Source organism: Takifugu rubripes, chromosome 16, assembly GCF_901000725.2.
Source record: "Takifugu rubripes chromosome 16, fTakRub1.2, whole genome shotgun sequence".
Taxonomy (NCBI): domain Eukaryota; kingdom Metazoa; phylum Chordata; class Actinopteri; order Tetraodontiformes; family Tetraodontidae; genus Takifugu; species Takifugu rubripes.
The window spans coordinates 6627034-6646120 of NC_042300.1; the positions used below are offsets into that span (position 1 = coordinate 6627034).

A 19087-nucleotide genomic window follows, 5' to 3' on the forward strand; every position below is an offset into this window, starting at 1 on the left:
CCAGCCGGGCGCCTGTGCCGCCTCCTATTTTCCAAGCAAATGATACACGCCAGGAAAAAGCCAAGATCGCCAAGCCAGAGGTGGACAACACCACTTTAGTGTACCGTGGTATCGTCTTCCAGCTCAACTTTGACCAGATAATAAGAAACGAGGACAAGTTTAAGGCGGCCCGACAGAAAGACGACCTGGTCGTCGTAGTCCAGGTCCATAACCGGCCGGACTATCTTAAGCTACTAGTGGACAGTTTGCGGAAGGCCAGAGGTGTGGAGAGCCTACTGCTGATATTCAGCCATGACTTCTGGTCCCCAGAGATTAATAAAGTGGTCGCCTCTGTTGACTTTTGTCAGGTCCTGCAGATTTTCTTCCCCTTCAGCATCCAGCTGTACCCCCAGGAGTTCCCCGGAAACGACCCCAGGGACTGTCCGAGAGACATTCCAAAAAAAGAGGCCTTGAAGCTGGGCTGCATCAACGCAGACTACCCCGACACTTTCGGCCACTATCGTGAGGCAAAGTTCTCCCAGACCAAGCACCACTGGTGGTGGAAGCTGCACTTTGTATGGGACCGAGTCCACGTTCTCAACGACCACAAAGGCCTGGTCCTGCTGATCGAGGAGGACCATTACATGTCCCCAGACTTTATTCATCTCTTAAAACTGATGTCGGCGCTCAAGAGGGAGCAGTGCAACGACTGCGACATCCTCTCCCTGGGCAGCTACAGCCACATCGGCTACTCCAGCAAAGCTAACAAGGTGGAGGTGAAGGCCTGGAAGTCCACTGAACACAACATGGGGATGGCTCTGAGCAGAGAGACGTACAAGAAGCTCTTCCAGTGCACCGACACCTTCTGCACCTACGACGACTACAACTGGGACTGGTCCTTGCAGTACCTGACCGTGTCCTGCCTCCCCAACTACTGGAAGGTCATGGTGAGCGAGGCGCCGCGGATTTTCCACGCCGGAGACTGCGGCATGCACCACAAGAAGGTCTCCTGCATGCCAATCAGCCAGAAAACCAAGATTGAAAATATCTTACAGAGCAGCGCCAAACAGCTGTTCCCCAGGAACCTCCTGATAACCAAGAGACTGCCTGGCAACCGGGCCGGAGGCGTGGCCCCGCACGTTAAAAACGGAGGCTGGGGGGACATCAGGGATCACGAACTCTGCAAGAGCTACGTCCGATTACAGTGACCTTAATTGCTACTGTTATATATTCTTGTCTCTTTTTGCATCCTCTATTAAGAAAAGAAAGCCTTTTAAACGTAAATCTTTATGGACTATTCTTCATATTGCCTGTTTTATTGGACTGTTACAAATAAAGATGAAAGTTGGGATTTCTCTTTAACACACACGTCTTTACATCAAATGATTGAACAACACAAGTGTGCTTTGTTACATGTGTAGTGTCTTCTATAGCAAAGGTTGGGGTTTGGTGAGGCAGGGAGGGAGGGGGCGAACTTTGGGAAAGCTGTGGATTTAACCGGCCCTCTGAGCATGCATAATTAATCGGAAGGTATTTTTATCGCACCATTTTCGCTCAGATCAAAGAGGATCCTGTGAGACACCTTGTTCCACATAAAGACCCCCCCCCCCACACACACACACACACACACACACACACTGGGCTTCAACAGGTTCCCTGCAGCAGCAGCGGTGTCGCTTTAGCAGGTTCCCCACATCAGTCAGGGTGTTGGCAGAGCGCTTCGTGTTCCCTGCTGGTCTTTTGCTGCCTCCCATTTGGACACTAAACATGCCCGCTCAGGCACCTGTATCAGTGTCCAGCTCTCTCATTGCGCGTAAAATGCGCGCTCTGCTCCCGGGGAGCTCCCGAGGCGCTCGTGCCACTGCTGTTTGCGCTGTAAACGTCTGCGTCGCATTTACATTTTAAGTGCTCGGGCCGCAGCTCGATATCGATGGTTTCCGAGCCGACGCGTCATTGATTCTCCCGCCCGAACCCTGCGCACTCTCCAGATTCTTTATTACCATGGTTGTCTGCGAGCGTCGTGCGTGGCCATCACCTGGTTCCAGGTTTCTGCCAATTTGCTCAGTAATGCTGCTCAATTGTTCCTCCCAGTAGTTTAGACTTCATCCCGTCTTGTGTTGGCTTCTAACGGTGTTTTGGTTGGAGCTCCTAATGCGGCGTGAAGATCGGACTGTTGGCCTGGAGTCCGGTGATAAATGGTGCAGCTTCTCCCCTGGTGGAGGCCCCGCTATTGGGCCCAGCTCTCAGGGGAAATGAGCTCGAAATAGAACGGAGAATTGAAGGAAGAGACACCGTCGGCCCCTGACTAATCCCAGCCCGGAGAAAATAGTCTCGCATTGTGCTCCACTTAATCATCTACAATAAGAAGAGGGCGAAATAGAGCTGCGTTACGTGTGACTTTTAGAAACCAGCCTGGACAAAACATGACTGTGAAGCGTGTTATGAAACGGTTGCAGCCGCAGGGCAAATCCTTCCTCCGAATTCATTATTGTAAAGATAATTGCTTCCCCTTCCCGCCCTTCACATGTCAAATAATATCGAATGCTGCTGAAACGGGCGGTAAAACGTGTTTTTACTGGCGTCTGAACAAGTTTTAATTAACTCCCTTTTGCAAGAACTCGTGTTAAAGAAGCAGGAATCCGTGCTGATGCATTCATTACCAACCGCCAGAAACTGTTCCCCTTGGCTGGATGAGCAGAACTGGAATAAACGTGCTGCAACATCTGCTTTTCATGCCTCGTCCTTCCACTAACACAGAAACATGAATCTATTTTCCCACCACGGCTACAATATTTCCATTTTTCAAGCATATGAGCCAGACTCGCTTTAGCTCGGTTCATCTTTATTCCCGCACAGGTCTGGCCTCCATTTCTCTGAGGAACCCATTTCACAGCCTCCCCGCGGAGAGAAAGGAGCCCATTTGCTCTGAGGGATCCCGTCAGTGGGAAGCGTTTTGGCTGACATGTTTCTGCAAGCCGAGGAACGCTGCTGCAGCCCCGACAGGTATTAATGATTCACAGCAGGGGTCATTGTAGCCACGGACACGTGTGTGTTGCAGACGCATCACTGTCAAGAGGAGTTGAGCTGTGAAATAAAGCAGTTTCCATTTAAAAGGACAGTTTTGATGAAGGGGTGGGGAGGCGTCGTGTATGGTGAGTTTAATTCATTCTGAAAGGCTTGTTTTTTTTAGAACGAATACCCTCCTGATTGATATCTGCGCAGCGACTCGGCCAGTTGCATCCTGAAAGGTCGATCGTGCACCTCCGGGCTCCCTCCTCTCTCCCTTCCTTCCTGATTAGACAGGATGCACCTTTAACGCGACTGCTCGTATTTCTTCTAATGGCCCGTCGTAAATTATAGAGGAGCGCTTTTATCACCGCTTGGAACATAAAAAATGTATGAAGAAACGGGATGGACTGCAGGACGGGACAAACGTGTGCAGGAACTCAGGTCGTTTAGAATAATAATAGGCTGTCAAACGACGATCTTTAGGGTGTGATTTTTCCCAACCCGTCGCATGTGTAACACTGACCTCTAGCGGCCACGCGTCGCTTAACGGCCAAATCCTTTATTTTGCTTCTTTTTTTTTTAATTGTTCAGGTGTTTAAGGTGGAATATGATCACATGTAAACCCATGTAAAGGCAACAAGTACTGTCAAAACTGTTTTAATGAGGCATCACATAGAAGAAAAACAGCTCCCAATTTAAAATCTTGCTAATAGTAGAAATAAAACAAAACGCACTCTCCCCAAAGGTTTACTCCGTCAACAGTGTCAAAGGTTTGTTCAGAAGTTCCACATCAGTATTACTCACTCGGAGAGATCTCTCTATCCCAGCCCGTCTGCATAACAGCCGTCAGTCATGTTAAAGTGATTCCACACGTGTCGAACAAGACTAGGTGAACTATGGAGTTAGTCTTACTGTTTTTTTTTGTTTTTTAGGTTTTTACCTGAGCTCAAAGTGATGGCTGAAACACACCGCTGCGCCTCTCTGACGACGTGGTCAAAGGGATCTGCAGCTGAGGGCTAGCTAGCATTCAGCACTAGATAAGAGGATTTCATAGACGTCTCCTATACAAATGTTTCAGTAACAAAAATACACCAGAATTCTCTTTCTGTACAACAAGGAAGGAACTGCTTCACCTGCATATTTAAGATTTATATTATGTATAGATTTTCTGTATTAGAAATATCACTATTTGCTCAAATGAGGGACTATAATCATTTCACCTATAGGTCATAGAAGTACAATATTTACATATAGTACAGAGCCCATTGAATGTGAAAGAATATTAAAATAAATTCTATTTATATTTCAACCTTCTCAATGAAGTCTTTACACACTCCAAAAATGTAAAGCATACTCTTCTAACAAACTATTAAGTGCAAACATTTTCTCCATATATGACACAAAGAAAACCAGAATTGCAGCATCCAGTGTTGAGACCGAGGCTTTTACCAAAACGCCCCTCGTTAAGTGCTTCCAAGGCTTTCTGAGCAATATGTTGCTTGTGGTCCGCTTATATTTTTAAAAGGGTTAACGAAAAAAGGACAGAATCCATCTGTGCAAATCTACTGTTGAAATTCTCATAATGGAAGCTGAAATTAAATAGTAAAGGTGTGCAGAAGTGAGAAGAGCTGCATGAGAAACAGAGCTGCTCCCTCATCTGATTGCCTTTTGTGAGTGATTACGCTTAAAGAGAGAAATTATAGAGCGAAATGTCTCATTTAAGCCCCAACATGGTCAGAATGAGGCCTCTCCTCGATGTATCCCAGCGTGTCTAGTCTTAAAAATCTACAGGCACAAAGGATTGGGTATGACAGTTTGTTAGTTTCAGACTAGACACAACTGGATATGCCCAAAATAGGTAGTCAGTTAACCCTTTCAACCACTAGGGCAATTCTAAAGCTTCCCGTAGCAGCCTTTAAAAACACCAGACAAAGCGGTCTGGGATCAAATTTCTGACTCTGGCTCAGCTGTTTATACACAAGCAGTGACGCAATGAGAGGAGGTGACTGTAAAGATGAGACTGAAGGTGACACTGGAGGTCACGTGGGGCACCACAGTGTGTGAAGAAGCACTGCGGGGGCCTCGGTCGTCCCCATCACTGTCGCGAGGAGCATGAATCAGCAGCGGCTATACCACTGTCCCACTGGGGGAGTTGGCTGGGTTGTTTTGAGAGGATAACAATCCCTGTGGAGACAGATGACACACACTGATAAGAAATAACTCAAGGACGCTTCCCAACTCGTATGACGGCGTTCTCCAGTAGCACATTACTCACCACTTTCCCTGGCCTGGCCCATGTGCAAACGAACCCCTCCTGACAGGCTGTTACCAGACAGTCCTCCAGGAAGATTAACACAGTGAGTCTCTCGTGAGCGATCTTCTTACACACCAGCGGCTCCAGCAGGGGCACTTCCTCCATACGCGGGCACAGCGTGGTGCCCAGCGTCTTCACCGCCTCCGCTTTCGCCGTCCGCGACGAGTTGAGCTGGTTGAGCTTGTCGCTGCTCTTGCTGTTGATATGTCCCATGCTGTGGTTTCGCTTGTGGTCCTTCTCGTGGCGGTCTTTGCGCGACTCGTGCAGAGACAGGGTGGCGAACTTGCTGACGCCCGTGGCGATGAACGCGCTGTCGATGATGCTGTTTCCCTTGGCGTTGCTGTTGTTGCTGCTGCTGCTGCCCGTGTGACTGTTGGGAGTGCTGCCCCCTGTAGGGGTGGAGGAGTGTGGCAGGCTGTTGGACCGAGGCAGAGTGCTGGGGAGGGAGTTAGCTTGGTTCCCACTGGTGCTGCTATTGCTCACATTGTCTTTGCTATTGGTACAACTGGGATTTGTGGAGGATACGCTTGTGTTAGTCGACTGTCCCGTGGTCAGTGGGCTTAAGGAGCTTGTTACGTTAGTGTTAGTCCTAGTGCGAGACAGAGGGAGGTGAGGGAAGAGGATGTCCTCTGTTAGGTCCCACAGACACAGCTGAGTATCCTGGCCGACTGAGCCAAACCTGTAGGTCACACTAACGGGCCTACTCTCTGTTGAGTTTCTCTTAGAAAGTCGAGAATGAGCACTGTTGGCTCGTTCTCTTCCCGCACCAAAGTTAATGTGCTCGTGGAAGTCTTCGTCGCTACCACTGAACTCAGCAGGAACGTCACCGTCCTCCACGCTGGTCGTGCAGTGGTCAAAAGCCACCACGCTCACCCAAGACTTGTGACCGTGGCCCCTTGCAATCACTCTGCAGTCTGAGAACGACCACACCGTCACCAGGTCGTCCTCCCCTCCCGCCACAATATACCGACCGTCTGGGCTCCAGCACACACACAGCAGTCCACCAAAGTAGCTCTTCATTGTTCCGTGGAGCTCTGCCGCATCGAAGCCAAACACTCGCAGGAAGCCGTCCTGGCTGGCACACGCGAGGAACTTCCCATCAGGGGAAAAGGCGAACTCGTTGAGCGCCCCTTCACCCACCGTCCAGCGCAGTAACGGGTTGCGCGCTGACTTGCTCTTACAGGTGTGCACAGCGTAATTTTCACCCTGCTTCAGGAGCTGGTAGTGAGGCGCCGTGGTACCGCAGGTGTTCTCCACGTTGTACAAATACATGCTGCCACTGGAGTGAGCCACCAGAAAGAGGCTCTCTGAACCAGGGACCCATCGCACACACGTCACTCTTGATTTGTCAATAAGTCTCTGAGGAGGAAACAATTGAACACATTATTTGCGTGAACAACATGTATATTTGGACACAAACGTAAGATTATGTCCTAAAACGCACCTCTTCATTGAAGAGTTTGCTGGTCTCCTTCTTTATTGGATCTATGAGCTGTACTTGACCCGCTGAGAAACCCACCAGCAGGGAGACGCTCTCAGCCGTGGCCGTCAGAGGGTTGAAATCGTGACATGTAGGCTGCGTTCCTTTGTATATCCTCTTGTCTATGGGCTTACTAAGATCAGCAGCCTGGACAAGGAGAAATCGTCCGTGTCATGTTTAACAATTCTGATTTCCATTTTCATATACTCGGTATTTTAGAAAGTGTACAAAACAGCAAGACACTTCTGCTTCTTTAAATGATGGTTACTGATTATAGAGGGAGAAATACTGTGCGGAATTTGCATCAAAAGCTGCAGGAAAGACAACTGTGTTCCTAAATCTGACGATAACTGTATTATTAGTGCGATCACTGCTGTTAATCATTATAAATAAAACCATAGTAGCGCTCGCTGAACAACGATGGTAATCCCACCCAAACACTGGAATCAACCGAAATAAACACCGTCAACTACCACCTGGGAAAAAGTGAAGTTTTTCCAAAAAGACGATTTGCAAGTGCAGCTTGGCGCTGCTGTCAGACTGTCAGGAAATAAACACACGTTTCACACAGTTTAATCAGGCTACGACTTTACGAAATGCGCTCTTACAGCTCCTAACCAAGAGGCAAATCAACTGACCACCCCGGAGTGCACGCACGGATCCGTCATGCAAAAATGGTTTTTTTTCCAGACTAGGTTAAAATATGCTAATTAGCTGCTAACTTAGCTTGCTCTGATACATGGCCTTGTCTTGACAACCAGCGCCCTTCACTGACAGAAGCTAAAGAATATGACAGCTCTGGCACAAATGATACGAAAATGCTCAGTACAAGAGCAGCTGTCGGGCACACCGTCCGTGCTCGCTGCAGCCATCATTGTTTACCTTTCTCACACCTTTGTAGATATAGAAGTAGAGTTCCCGGCCCACATTGAAACAGATCCTCTCCCCGTTGCCGGACTGATCGTTTACATTGACGAAGGAGACTTTGACGGGATTCGAGCCCTGGGAGTTAAAAGGCACCCTGTTCGGTCGGCTGTATTCAGAGTGAGTTAGGAGTTTATAGACGCCTTCCCGAGTCGTGAATTGTGTTTTAATTTCGTTCATCTCCTTCCCTCCTCCCTCCGCCGCCATCTTGGAAATTGGCGTACATCCTTGTCAGAAACCCGGATGTTTACAACTGCGCATGCGCATTAAATCATGCGAGACGACACACACAAACACCGTCATCTGACTGCACGTTTCACACTCTTAGTACGCATAATATGAGTAAAAATACACAACTTTTAGACTAGTTTAATCATCTAGCTCTTTTATACTTATTTATTTAAGCCTATATCATCAAGACAGGTGCATGACGTTTTAATTTCATTGTATATGCCATTATGAAAGCATTCCAAATAACCGTGTATTGTTACTTGTTCTTTAATCAGTCCGTTTTAACCGTTTTATTTAAGTCCATCAATTTGGAAAAACAAAATCTCGAAATCTATTTTGACTAGTTTGTGGAATCTGATACCTGGCATCGGGACTCATCTTGTACGTGCAAACCGTTCAAATTTCTCGGTTGCACCATCTGCATTACGCACGCAACGTGCAGCCTCTGGTAAAGTCTACTGCCAGCTGGAACCACCGTGATTGCATAACTGAGCTGTGGCCGACACACTGCCATCTTCTGGTCAGCTGAATTCTCTATGAAATCGTGGACGATTCAACCACAGCTTGTCTGCAAGAGCAGCAACCGTCCAGGTTGTCGGTTTCCATGTTAGTCTAACATTTCTGAAACCTCTGCATGAATTGTTCCTCAAATTTTATCATAGCAAGCTTTAGTTCCTGTCCATTTATTCTTTTCTTTCCATTTCTTGCCAGAAGGATTCCATGTATAGAGTATATAATCAGCAAACAGGCCAATTAGAACTTTGTTTCATTAGTCTTCTGTACTTTGAATGGGATTTCCTATCAAACCATAGATATATTTTACCAAATTTAAAAACAAATCCTACCTGCATTTCTACTAATTAACATTTATTTAATCTCTATTTATGCCGGTTCTTTGTTTAAAGTAACAATGCGCTTACAAGTGTCAACACTGAAATTTTTATTATAATATTTTAAAAATAGTCAAACATATTTACAATGCATAAAAGACTGTGAGCAGGACAGATAAACATTTGTGATCACAAAATAGTGACCATAAATTATATTTGAGTGCAAATTATTCACCATCCATTCTTTTATATATATATAATTTTCAAAAGAGGCCACCAAAAATTGTAATTGTTGACAGGTAAGTTTATCTGATGGTGGAGCCTATAGAGAGTCACAGAAAACCCTGAAAGGTCACAGGGGAATGTTTTTTTAACCAGTAGGTTAAAATAAGGGCCTCAGCTAACCATTATTCTGACAAGCAATCTGGCAGAAATTCAGATAAACTTCCAATTCACAGCAAGGAAGCATGTAATGTCTGATTCAATGATGTGTGCTTCGTAGAAGTGGCCACTGATTACATTACCTAGGCTTTAAATGTGCAAAATTAAGCCTTTCAGATCCTCACAGTCCTTTTTTCCTCCTAAAACCTAAATGGATCTTCTGTCTTTGTGGCACCCTGACAACAGGTGATAGCCTATCCACATCGGCAGCTGTGGTGCAAACTGGGGGGGGGGGTTCGGGGCCTTAGAGCTAGACAAGCTATCAGAGAAGCTCTTTCTCTGAGTGACGGGCACTGCTTGCAGCCCTATAAGGGCACACAGACTTTAGGCGTCTGGTATCACACACGTCACCTGTCACTCACCTAAACGCCACCCCCATCACCGTAGGGAGAGTATCTTCTGGAAGGTTCTGAATGGGAGCTTCGAGAAGCCAACCCTAAAGTATAAAAAGACGCCGGCATTTTGGGGGGTCTGCAGAACCAAAACTCAACTCTCTTGCTCACAGGACCAGGATCACAGCACAAAGCTCGCCCAGAAGAGAAGATAGCCTAAACCTAACCCGCAGACATATTTGAGAGCAAAGACTACAGCAAGTATTCAAGGTAAGACAAAATCCCCTCAAATCAGATCATTTTTAAATTTCACTTTTCAACCATAAACATCAGAATACACTCTGTACAAAATAGAATACATCAAACAAGAACATTGCTCTACTAACATAATATTTGTTACAGAAGTTTAATATCTGCAGTGTAGCAAAGTTTCTAGTTACTTGGCCAGGCTAACATGCGTGGAGCACATGGCCGGGGGGGGTGACCCTGACTGTGAGAGCAATGACACGTGAACACGAAAATGAATTAGTATTGAGATGGGTTTAGATTGTTTAAAATACCTTACAGAAAACTGCAGCTGTAAGCTGTGTTTCATCGCGGTTTAATCACACAGATATTAACTATTGGTGAGTCATTCATAACCGCTCATCAAGTAAAAGGACCATTTTCTTTGTAATAAATCTTTATTTCTCACTCAAGAAAATAAGAATGCTTGTTTAGCGGCACTGACGTCAGATTTGATTCTACTTTGAATCCTGCGGTGCCGTTGATTCCTTTCATCCTGAAGGTGTTAGATGGCCTCTTGAAGTCTTTGGGGCTGCATCAGAACTCCACCCCTTCACCATATGGCAAGACTTTGATTGACAGGTCACAGGAGGAGCATATGTTCTTCTGCCATAGGCAATAGCTACTTAGACCAGGAGGCTAAAGGAGAATTCAAATATACCTTTAGAACTACGGCATATCTCCACAAGCTTGCATATATATTAAGCCTGTTTTGCTGATTACATTATGTTTGGTTTTTGTTTAAGATGCCAGAGAAAGCAGGACAAGTTGTGGAGGAGGATGTGGAGACCTTCGCATTCCAGGCTGAGATTGCTCAGCTTATGTCTCTTATTATCAACACCTTCTACTCAAACAAAGAGATCTTCCTTAGAGAGCTTATCTCTAACTCCTCAGATGTAAGCACAAACAGCACTTTCATTACAACACATTTAGGAAGAAGCAGTCTAACATTTTTTTTCTCTGCAGGCTTTGGACAAAATCCGATATGAAAGTTTGACTGACCCAACCCGACTTGAGTCCTGCAAAGAACTGAAGATTGAAATCCGACCCGACCTTCATGCCCGCACCCTGACGCTGATCGACACGGGTATCGGCATGACCAAGGCCGACCTGATCAACAACCTGGGCACCATCGCCAAGTCTGGCACCAAGGCCTTCATGGAGGCTCTGCAGGCTGGGGCCGACATCTCCATGATCGGTCAGTTCGGAGTGGGTTTCTACTCCGCCTACCTCGTGGCCGAGAAGGTGACAGTCATCACAAAGCACAACGATGACGAGCAGTACGTGTGGGAGTCTGCAGCTGGAGGCTCGTTCACAGTTAAGCCTGACACCGGTAAGTTTGGTGTGAGAAGCATTGATTAATCATTTGCAGGTTGAAGACATTAAGCCTCATTACATTACTGCTATCATCATCTTGTAGGAGAGTCCATTGGCAGAGGAACTAAAGTTATCCTTCACCTCAAAGAAGATCAGACAGAGTATTGTGAGGAGAAACGCGTTAAAGAAGTTGTGAAGAAGCACTCTCAGTTCATTGGCTACCCTATTACCCTTTTTGTAAGTCTTGAATTTCCCCGGCAAAGATTTTCTTTTACTTTAAAATCCTAATTAACCACTGTTAATGATACACATTCTCATCCATTCAAGGTGGAGAAAACCAGGGAGAAGGAAGTGGACCTTGAAGAGGGAGAGAAAGTGGAGGAGGTGGAGAAAGAGGCTGCAGAGCCCACTGACAAACCAAAGATCGAGGACGTGGGTTCTGACGAGGATGAGGATACAAAGGATGGCAAGAACAAGAGGAAGAAGAAGGTCAAGGAAAAATACATGGATGTTCAGGAGCTGAACAAGACCAAGCCTATCTGGACCCGGAACCCTGATGACATCTCCAATGAGGAGTATGGAGAGTTCTATAAAAGCCTGACCAATGACTGGGAAGACCACCTGGCTGTCAAGGTGACCTGAGTCTGTCAGGAAATGGGGTGAAATGTGATATTTATTATATAACATAGGCTGATTGATGTTTTTCCTTCTCTTTACAGCACTTCTCAGTGGAAGGCCAACTAGAGTTCCGCGCTTTGCTTTTTGTACCCAGAAGAGCTCCATTTGACCTCTTTGAAAACAAAAAGAAGAAGAACAACATCAAGCTGTATGTTCGCAGGGTTTTCATCATGGACAACTGCGATGAGCTCATTCCAGAGTACCTCAGTGAGTATCATTTGTTGTTACTTTAATTACTATTGGCTCATGTTTTGAGTTATCAAAGAAACCATGTCGCTAAACCGTCTATCTTCCTTGTGAAGATTTCATCAGGGGTGTGGTGGACTCTGAGGATCTGCCCCTGAACATCTCCAGAGAGATGCTGCAGCAGAGCAAGATCCTGAAGGTGATCCGTAAGAACCTGGTCAAGAAGTGCATGGAACTCTTCACTGAGCTTGCAGAGGACAAGGACAACTACAAAAAATACTATGAGCATTTTTCCAAGAACATGAAGGTAGACTCATCATTCTAAAATAACAAATGTGTTAGAAATCAGTTGTGAAGTTCATCAGGTCTGTAACACATTTTTACATATCTCAGCTTGGCATCCATGAAGACTCTCAGAATAGGAAGAAGCTGTCTGATCTGCTGCGCTACTACACCTCAGCCTCAGGGGATGAGATGGTCTCTCTTAAGGAATATGTTTCCCGCATGAAGGACAACCAGAAGCACATCTACTACATTACAGGTACTTTAATAGAAGTATTTTTATACTTCAGTTTATGTGTCTCTAACTTAGCAACTTGCCTATTGATTAAACAAAATCTTATCAATTTCCACAGGCGAGACCAAAGACCAGGTGGCGAACTCGGCCTTCGTGGAGCGCCTTCGTAAAGCAGGCCTGGAGGTCATTTACATGATTGAACCCATCGACGAGTACTGTGTCCAGCAGCTGAAGGAGTACGATGGCAAGAACCTGGTTTCAGTGACTAAGGAGGGCCTGGAGCTGCCTGAGGATGAGGAGGAGAAGAAGAAGCTGGAGGAGCTCAAAAACAAATTTGAAAACCTTTGCAAGATCATGAAGGACATCCTTGATAAGAAGATTGAAAAGGTAACCACAGAAAAATGCGGAAAAGTGTGATATTCCAGTCTTAATCTGGTGATGGCCTGATCATGACAGTGGTACACATTTTATTTTTGACAGGTCACCGTCTCCAATCGTCTGGTGGCGTCACCATGTTGTATTGTCACCAGCACATACGGCTGGACGGCTAACATGGAGAGGATCATGAAGTCTCAAGCCCTGAGAGACACCGCCACCATGGGCTACATGACAGCGAAGAAGCACCTTGAGATCAACCCTCTGCATCCAATCATTGAAACCTTGAGGGAAAAGGCAGAAGCTGACAAGAACGACAAGGCTGTGAAAGACCTGGTCATCCTCCTGTATGAGACTGCCCTGCTGTCCTCAGGATTCACTCTGGAAGATCCACAGACACACGCCAACCGCATCTACAGAATGATCAAACTGGGTCTAGGTGTGTTATCCTTTTCCGAATCATGGAAGTTAGTATGTTAGAGTACAATAATAATAATATATACATTTGTATTTGCAGGCATTGATGATGACGATTCAGCAGTTGAAGATCTTATTCAGCCTGCTGATGAGGAAATGCCAGTCTTGGAAGGAGATGATGACACATCCAGAATGGAAGAAGTCGACTAAAACTCTCAGGAGTCCCTCCATGCCTCATTTTTATTTTTGTAAGTTATTTTTTGTTTTGTTTTTGAAATTTTAATTGTAAAACCCAAACTCAAACCCTACTCCATTATATTACCTAATCAGTGCTAAAGGAATTATTCGTGCCACAGAGTGGCTTAGCCTAGATTGTACCGCTTAAGCTGCTTATTTCAAACTACTGACAAACATTTAGAGTAAGTTAAATGCAGTCTGGGCTTGGGGAGACAGAAGGGAGCTGACGTCTTACACAAATGTGTCATTCAAAATGTCAAGCCTCAATAGTTCCTGGAAATTTCGGCTTGTCTCTTTTCATAACTGTGACATTTTTTGTAACTCATTCAAATTTCTAATAAAATGTATTGAAATAAAGTCTGCAGTTATGTGCATTGATTCATTGGCATGCATTTCCTTGTAAGACCGACAATCAACGGGTCTTTGTAAAGGAAGTTGAATGACCTGGAAGTTTCTGAATGCTTCTTCCTAAATTTACCCTGAAACTTCACATTTTTCACTTTCTCTTATTAGCTGTTTAGGGACTGTATAACAAATCTTAAACGATTTCATTCTATCTGTCCAATCTTCCTTCTTATTTTTAGCTGGTAGCTCAATGCTGGACGTTTAACCGTCAGTCGCTTTGTTCTATATATAATTTTACTTCCACTTCTAGAACTTTCATGAACTCTGCATGGATTAATCAGTTCAGTTCCGGGTTCCGGGCCAAGTCCCGCCCCTGAATAGAGAAGAGTTTGCACGTGCAACTTGATTGACAGTCCGTGGGTCCTATCAGCAACCACCACGGAGGAGGGTTCTAGATGGTTCTCGAAGCTCTGCCTCAGCCCGGGTCAGGCTTTCTAGAACAGTCAGAAACGATACTTAATCTGTCGGGTACCACATCCCAGCCCATTCTAAACCTGCTGAGTTTCTGCGTCGTCGAGGCGACAGTGCGACACTTTCCGTCGGAGGTTTCCCTACATTAAGGACCAAAGTAAGTTGTACATTTCTGCCTTCTGCGTAATAATGAATGTGGTTGTGGAATATTTAATTACCTCCTATTAAGGCATCCATGGTGTTAGATACCGTTACCTTTTTTCTTTACAGCTCAGGCTTTCAGATAAAGCTAACCGATTTTCATCCAAGATGACCTTCAAATGATGCCTTTTCGGCTTGCATTTTAGATTATGTACATCATGTTCCATTCAGGCAGAGATCAGGTTGTAACACCTAGACAAGTCATCCTAATCAATTTATCAGGATTTGCTTGTAGGTCTGTGTAACTTATGCTTTCTAGGAATTCCCACTATTATAATAGCATTTCTTATATTGCTTCAATAATGGTTTGTGAAGGGGTCTCTTGCCACATGGTTCATTCATGGTGCACTTGTCAGGCTGGGATCATCACAGTCGGTCACGATGAAGAAAGAGGAAAAATCTGCTTCTCCTCTGAAAAGATCATCTTTTCCCTGCAAGATCTGTGAATGCTCTAATGCTGTCACTTTGACCTGGTCTCTGGATCTTTGTCGGAAATGTGGAAGCTCATTCATGAATTCCTCAGAAAAGGGTTGGGGGAGGAGCCAATGGCACGCTCGTGGTACCTTCTAGAAGGGTGCAGTTCCCGATTAAACCGCCAGGTGGCGCGAACTGCAGCACACTTATGATTTATCCGTTGCACTGGGGCCATTCTTATTTTTACTGTGAGATGTAGGTGAAACTGCAACAACTGCGGTTTCCAACCTCTTCTGGAATCTAACTACACATGATGACTTTAAGAGAGTATTTTTATTGCATTCATGCTGGAGCTGAAAATAGATGAGAAGAGAGTAGAGATGTAAGCCAGAGTGGTCCATCTGTCAAACCACCCCCCAGCATAGGATGTCATTTTCTTAAAATACTATGTTTTGTGTTTAGATGCCTGAACCCAAAGACCAACAAATGGAGGAAGAGACCGAGACCTTTGCATTCCAGGCTGAGATTGCTCAGTTGATGTCCTTGATAATCAACACTTTCTATTCAAACAAAGAGATCTTTCTGAGGGAGTTGATCTCCAACTCTTCAGATGTGAGTTTTTCATTTCAAAGTCTAAAATTGTGTTGGGTTGGTATGTGTTGTGACTATTACATTATAGTTAAGATGAAAGACAATGGGGTTTCCTCCAGGCACTCGACAAAATCCGGTATGAGAGCCTCACTGACCCTTCCAAGCTGGACAGCGGCAAAGACCTCAAAATTGAAGTGAAGCCCAACAAGGAGGATCGCACCCTGACGCTGATCGACACGGGTATCGGCATGACCAAGGCCGACCTGATCAACAACCTGGGCACCATCGCCAAGTCTGGCACCAAGGCCTTCATGGAGGCTCTGCAGGCTGGGGCCGACATCTCCATGATCGGTCAGTTCGGAGTGGGTTTCTACTCCGCCTACCTCGTGGCCGAGAAGGTGACAGTCATCACAAAGCACAACGATGACGAGCAGTACGCCTGGGAGTCATCAGCCGGAGGCTCGTTCACTGTCAGAGTGGACAACTGTGAGTGATGTGATGCTGTTGGGCTGTGTTTATTGGAGGTGGAGGGATGTGTTGACCCGACTCTTGTTTTTGCAGCTGAGCCTATTGGTCGCGGCACCAAAGTCATCTTGCACTTAAAGGAAGACCAGATAGAATACCTGGAGGAGCGAAGAGTCAAAGAGATTGTGAAGAAGCACTCGCAGTTCATTGGCTACCCCATCACACTCTTTGTAAGTTCACTCTGGTCTACAGAAAGCGAACCGGATGGAGCTGAATCGAAAGGATTTAACAGCGCGTGTTTTTATTCAGGTGGAAAAAGAGCGTGACAAGGAGGTGAGCGACGACGAGGCAGAGGAGGAAGAGAAGGAAAAGGATAAAGATGAAGAAGAGAAGGATGACAAGCCGGAGATCGAGGACGTTGGGTCGGATGAGGAGCAGGACCAGGACAAATCTGGTGACAAGAAGAAGAAGAAGAAGATCAAGGAGAAGTACATCGACCAGGAGGAGCTGAACAAGACCAAACCCCTGTGGACCCGTAACCCAGATGACATCAGCAACGAGGAGTATGGGGAGTTCTACAAGAGTCTTACCAATGACTGGGAGGACCACCTGGCTGTCAAGGTGAGTTAACGCTGTTTAACCCTCGTAGTGAGACATCCGAGTGTGTTTTTGATCTTTGAAAGTGACATCAATTCTAGTTGGGTGATGTCTGTGTTATTGTATGTTAAAATGAGGGCAAATAAAATGCTTTTCCATTACATAGACTCTTTTTTTTTCTCTTTCACAGCACTTTTCAGTCGAAGGTCAGCTGGAATTCCGTGCCCTGCTCTTCGTCCCTCGCCGCGCCCCATTTGACCTTTTCGAGAATAAGAAAAAGAAGAACAACATCAAGCTGTATGTACGGAGGGTCTTCATCATGGACAACTGTGAGGAGCTCATCCCAGAGTACCTCAGTGAGTATTCGAGCGTGGAGTCAACACTTTATTCCCTGAATTCAAATAAAAGTCTCATCTTCTTTTCTTTCCTTTTAAACCAGATTTCATTAAGGGTGTGGTGGACTCTGAGGATCTACCCCTGAACATCTCCAGAGAGATGCTGCAGCAGAGCAAGATCCTGAAGGTGATCCGTAAGAACCTGGTCAAGAAGTGCCTGGAACTCTTCACTGAGCTTGCAGAGGACAAGGACAACTACAAAAAATACTATGAGCAGTTTTCTAAGAACATCAAGGTTAGTGTCCACATTTAAACGATGAAGCAAGACAGTTTATTACTAGTTACTTCTTGACTGAACTGGATTCTAATTTGCTTTGCAGCTTGGGATCCACGAGGACTCTCAGAACCGAAAGAAGCTGTCTGAGCTGCTGCGCTACTACACCTCAGCATCTGGAGACGAGATGGTCTCTCTGAAGGACTATGTTACACGCATGAAAGACAGCCAGAAGCACATCTACTACATCACTGGTGAGCCTGCTCTTCACCTATTCGCTTAAACAAGACCGTCAAGTCCCAAACTAAATCTGACCTTTTGCATGATGGCGGCATTTTTTGTCCATCAGGCGAGACCAAAGACCAGGTGGCGAACTCGGCCTTCGTGGAGCGCCTTCGTAAAGCAGGCCTGGAGGTCATTTACATGATCGAGCCCATCGACGAGTACTGTGTCCAGCAGCTGAAGGAGTTCGAGGGCAAGAACCTGGTTTCAGTGACTAAGGAGGGCCTGGAGCTGCCTGAGGATGAGGAGGAGAAGAAGAAGCAGGAGGAGAAGAAGGCTCAGTTTGAGAACCTGTGCAAAATCATGAAGGACATCCTGGAGAAGAAGGTGGAAAAGGTGAGCGCCTGTGAAACCCCGAGAAGCAAGGCGGCCGTTTTTCTGCGTTTTGAAAAAGCCTGAAAGTTCTAACACATCCGACTTGACAGGTCACAGTGTCCAACCGCTTGGTGTCGTCCCCGTGTTGCATCGTCACCAGCACGTACGGCTGGACGGCGAACATGGAGCGGATCATGAAGGCCCAGGCTCTGAGGGACAACTCCACCATGGGCTACATGGCAGCTAAGAAGCACCTTGAGATCAACCCTGACCACCCCATAATGGAGACCCTGAGGCAGAAGGCAGAGGCCGATAAAAACGACAAGTCTGTGAAGGACCTGGTCATCCTGCTCTTTGAGACCGCACTGCTGTCCTCAGGATTCACCCTGGACGACCCCCAGACTCACTCCAACCGTATCTACAGAATGATCAAGCTGGGTCTTGGTTAGTCCACATTTCCTCTTAATCTTGTGATCAAAATGCCTCTAAAACTTGAGCTCATTTGTTAATTTGTGTCCCTCCAGGCATTGATGAAGATGAGGTGACACCAGAGGAGTCCACAGCTGCTCCCACTGAGGACATGCCCCCTCTGGAAGGGGACGATGACGACACGTCCAGGATGGAGGAGGTGGACTAGGCCTGTTAACGCTTGCAAACACTCGCTCGTATAGTAAAAAATCAAAGTTCTATGTTGTACAGTAAATGAGCCTGGACTGTTTTACCCTGTTTGCTTATTAATGGTTTTACTTGATCACTTTAGTTCCTTCCTGCATTTACTGTATGCAGTTCACATTCATTCCTTTTAGAACTTTATTTTCAAAGTTTCTTTTGTATCAGGAGTTTTGTCTGTTTTTGTATTCGACATTCTGATGTTCTGAGTGCTGACGTGTAAAAATATTGAACTATTGCGGTTTGAAATTTAAGAATAAAGTAATACAATGTCAAAAAAGCCCCTGTTTTTTGTAAGGTTTCGCAGTTATTACAGAACACCACCAGTAGATGGCAGCATTGAAACGTTATGGCCCATAATAAAGTCAACAGGAGGAGTGGGACCATCATCTTTTGCAACAAGAATATCGAAAGCAACAAGATCAAAAACGTCCATAATCAAATAATCCACGCAGAAAACGTCACCCTATTACCGTAATTCATAAATCACTCCAGATTTTAACTTAATAAATGGGCAACATCAATGCTGCAGTACCCAGCTGTCGCCGCTGGGGCGCCAGTCGTCCCAACGCTCAC

General features: G+C 45.8%; 4 protein-coding genes across 4 annotated transcripts in view; 3 read left to right on the forward strand and 1 right to left on the reverse strand.

Annotated features, from left to right (window-relative positions):
- The window catches only part of mgat2 (alpha-1,6-mannosyl-glycoprotein 2-beta-N-acetylglucosaminyltransferase), a 2551-nt gene extending 1207 nt beyond the window's left edge, over positions 1-1344 (forward strand). The window contains exon 2 of the mRNA XM_003971601.3: positions 5-1344. Coding sequence (XP_003971650.1) covers positions 5-1187 — 1183 coding nt within the window. The 3' untranslated portion in view covers positions 1188-1344. The remainder of the gene's footprint in view (positions 1-4) is intronic.
- A 2285-nt stretch (positions 1345-3629) lies between these two features.
- wdr20b (WD repeat domain 20b) lies at positions 3630-7949 on the reverse strand. Its single transcript, XM_003971540.3, has 4 exons — positions 7665-7949; positions 6747-6929; positions 5264-6661; positions 3630-5172 (listed from the first exon to the last, which is right to left on the reverse strand). Exons 1-4 carry the CDS (start codon positions 7911-7913, stop codon positions 5116-5118), a joined length of 1887 nt encoding a protein of 628 aa, XP_003971589.1. The 5' UTR covers positions 7914-7949; the 3' UTR covers positions 3630-5115.
- A 1689-nt stretch (positions 7950-9638) lies between these two features.
- On the forward strand, positions 9639-13909 carry hsp90aa1.1 (heat shock protein 90, alpha (cytosolic), class A member 1, tandem duplicate 1). Its single transcript, XM_003971542.3, has 11 exons — positions 9639-9810; positions 10572-10721; positions 10792-11158; positions 11246-11379; positions 11470-11775; positions 11862-12027; positions 12123-12313; positions 12400-12547; positions 12642-12910; positions 13004-13337; positions 13416-13909. The coding sequence occupies exons 2-11, from the start codon at positions 10572-10574 to the stop codon at positions 13523-13525; spliced, it is 2175 nt and encodes a 724-aa protein (XP_003971591.1). The 5' UTR covers positions 9639-9810; the 3' UTR covers positions 13526-13909.
- Positions 13910-14353: 444 nt separating this feature from the next.
- hsp90aa1.2 (heat shock protein 90, alpha (cytosolic), class A member 1, tandem duplicate 2) lies at positions 14354-18791 on the forward strand. The gene is made up of 11 exons (XM_003971541.3): positions 14354-14525; positions 15446-15595; positions 15694-16060; positions 16136-16269; positions 16349-16660; positions 16827-16992; positions 17076-17266; positions 17352-17499; positions 17595-17863; positions 17953-18286; positions 18367-18791. Exons 2-11 carry the CDS (start codon positions 15446-15448, stop codon positions 18477-18479), a joined length of 2184 nt encoding a protein of 727 aa, XP_003971590.1. The 5' UTR covers positions 14354-14525; the 3' UTR covers positions 18480-18791.
- Positions 18792-19087: the final 296 nt, after the last annotated feature.

Excerpts from the sequence above, each read along its gene's own strand:
- hsp90aa1.2 (XM_003971541.3), top strand. The coding sequence starts at position 15,446 with ATGCCTGAACCCAAAGACCAACAAATGGAGGAAGAGACCGAGACCTTT. Across the intron at positions 16,661-16,826 it reads AGGACCACCTGGCTGTCAAG|CACTTTTCAGTCGAAGGTCA; the intron begins GTGAGTTAACGC and ends TCTCTTTCACAG. Across the intron at positions 18,287-18,366 it reads AATGATCAAGCTGGGTCTTG|GCATTGATGAAGATGAGGTG; the intron begins GTTAGTCCACAT and ends GTGTCCCTCCAG.
- wdr20b (XM_003971540.3), bottom strand. The coding sequence starts at position 7,913 with ATGGCGGCGGAGGGAGGAGGGAAGGAGATGAACGAAATTAAAACACAA. Across the intron at positions 6,662-6,746 it reads GCAAACTCTTCAATGAAGAG|AGACTTATTGACAAATCAAG; the intron begins GTGCGTTTTAGG and ends TTTCCTCCTCAG. Across the intron at positions 5,173-5,263 it reads GGGCCAGGCCAGGGAAAGTG|GGATTGTTATCCTCTCAAAA; the intron begins GTGAGTAATGTG and ends CTGTCTCCACAG.
- hsp90aa1.1 (XM_003971542.3), top strand. The coding sequence starts at position 10,572 with ATGCCAGAGAAAGCAGGACAAGTTGTGGAGGAGGATGTGGAGACCTTC. Across the intron at positions 10,722-10,791 it reads TTATCTCTAACTCCTCAGAT|GCTTTGGACAAAATCCGATA; the intron begins GTAAGCACAAAC and ends TTTTCTCTGCAG. Across the intron at positions 12,911-13,003 it reads TTGATAAGAAGATTGAAAAG|GTCACCGTCTCCAATCGTCT; the intron begins GTAACCACAGAA and ends TATTTTTGACAG.